A 1,460-nucleotide genomic window follows, 5' to 3' on the forward strand; every position below is an offset into this window, starting at 1 on the left:
ATCTATCTATCTATCTATCTATCTATCTATCTATCTATCTATCTATCCATCCATCCATCCATCCATCCATCCATCAACCTCCATTGCACGTTTATAACTGGTCCAAAGTGCTGCAGCCCGATTTTTAACTGGTGCAGGCAAAAGAGAGCACATTACTCCAGTTTTGTCCTCCCTTCACTGGCTCCCGGTTCACGTTTGAATTCAGTTCTAAATCCTTCTGTATGTTTTTAAATCTCTGAACAACTCTGCGCCCTCTTATCTCACTGATCTGCTGCAGCCATATGCCCCACAGCGGCGCTCTCTGAGGTTCAGCAGATCAGATGCTTCTATTGGTTCCAGGAACCTGTTTTAAGCTCAGCGGTGACAGGGCCTTCTCTGTTGCAGGTCCAAGGCTGTGGTTTACCACCACATGTCAAGCAGGCTTCCTCTATCACAGTTTTTAAGTCTCGCTTAAAAACTCAATTTTGTTCCCTGGCTTTTGACACAATGTTTTGTTTTTAACCCGTCTGTTTTTTACATTGTTAGCCATTTATTTATTATTTTATTTTATTTGGATCTATGTATTTTTTGCTGTGTGCTTTGCCTGTTTGTTTCTGCTGTACAGCCTTGTTGCTGTTTTTAAGAGCTTTATAAATGAACTGGGATGGTGTCCACGTAGCTGGGCCGGCGTTTTATTTTGACACCCCACCGGAAGTGGTCCGTCGTAGTGCGCGCGTGCTGACGCAGCTTCTTCTCGGAGCAGCGGGCTGTGATGGCGGTGTCTCCGCTGCTGCTGCTGGAGCTGGCTCTCTACACCAGCTGCTTTGTTTGTGGGATCGTCACCGCCGCGTCTCTCACCATCGTCCAGGTTTGTTTATGAAACATTTGTTGTTTTTAACTGAAAAAACTTTGACCGGAAACATTTTCACTTTCATTTCCGCTCGAGTGAACGAGCTCCAGAGTTGGTTGAAAAAAGTCCAAACATACTCGACTGGATTAAAAAATGTTTTTATTTTTATTGGAGCGTCCCGTTAACTTTTCACGGTTTGTCTCGTCTTTAATCTCCAGATTAAATTTCTCCGCCGAATGGGTGAAAATTAGATTAAAAATGCACGCGCTCTGCGTTGATTTGGATGTTGAGGACTCACCTGAGCGCGCTCGATGCTCCCTGCTGCTCACGCGCTTGTTTTTATTAACACGACTCGGAGGCGACAACTTTAAATTCGACTCGTTTTAACTCCGATTCTGAACCAGTTTTCTGTTGTTTAACCAGGAAACGCGCGTGTAAACGTGCAAGCGCGAGTCTTGTGACTCAGTGCCTCGCGAGTTAAATTGCGTCATTTTGTGAACAGTTTCAGCTGCTCGTGCCTTCAGCTGTTCAGTTTCAGCTCGTGCTTTCAGCTGTTCAGTTTCAACTTGTCTGCAGCTGTTTCAGCTTGTGTCTTCAGCTGTTTCAGCTCGTGTCTTCAGCTGTTTCAGCT

At 45.1% G+C, this 1,460-nt stretch overlaps 1 protein-coding gene across 1 annotated transcript in view; it reads left to right on the forward strand.

Annotated features, from left to right (window-relative positions):
* Window positions 1-731: 731 nt before the first annotated feature.
* The window catches only part of tmem179ba (transmembrane protein 179Ba), a gene marked incomplete in the record, with an annotated part of 8,714 nt that continues 7,985 nt past the window's right edge, over window positions 732-1,460 (forward strand). Inside the window, 1 exon segment of the mRNA XM_037676613.1 lies at window positions 732-847. Coding sequence (XP_037532541.1) covers window positions 752-847 — 96 coding nt within the window.

This window comes from Nematolebias whitei, chromosome 1 (assembly GCF_014905685.2).
Source record: "Nematolebias whitei isolate Nwh7 chromosome 1, NemWhi1, whole genome shotgun sequence".
NCBI lineage: Eukaryota > Metazoa > Chordata > Actinopteri > Cyprinodontiformes > Rivulidae > Nematolebias > Nematolebias whitei.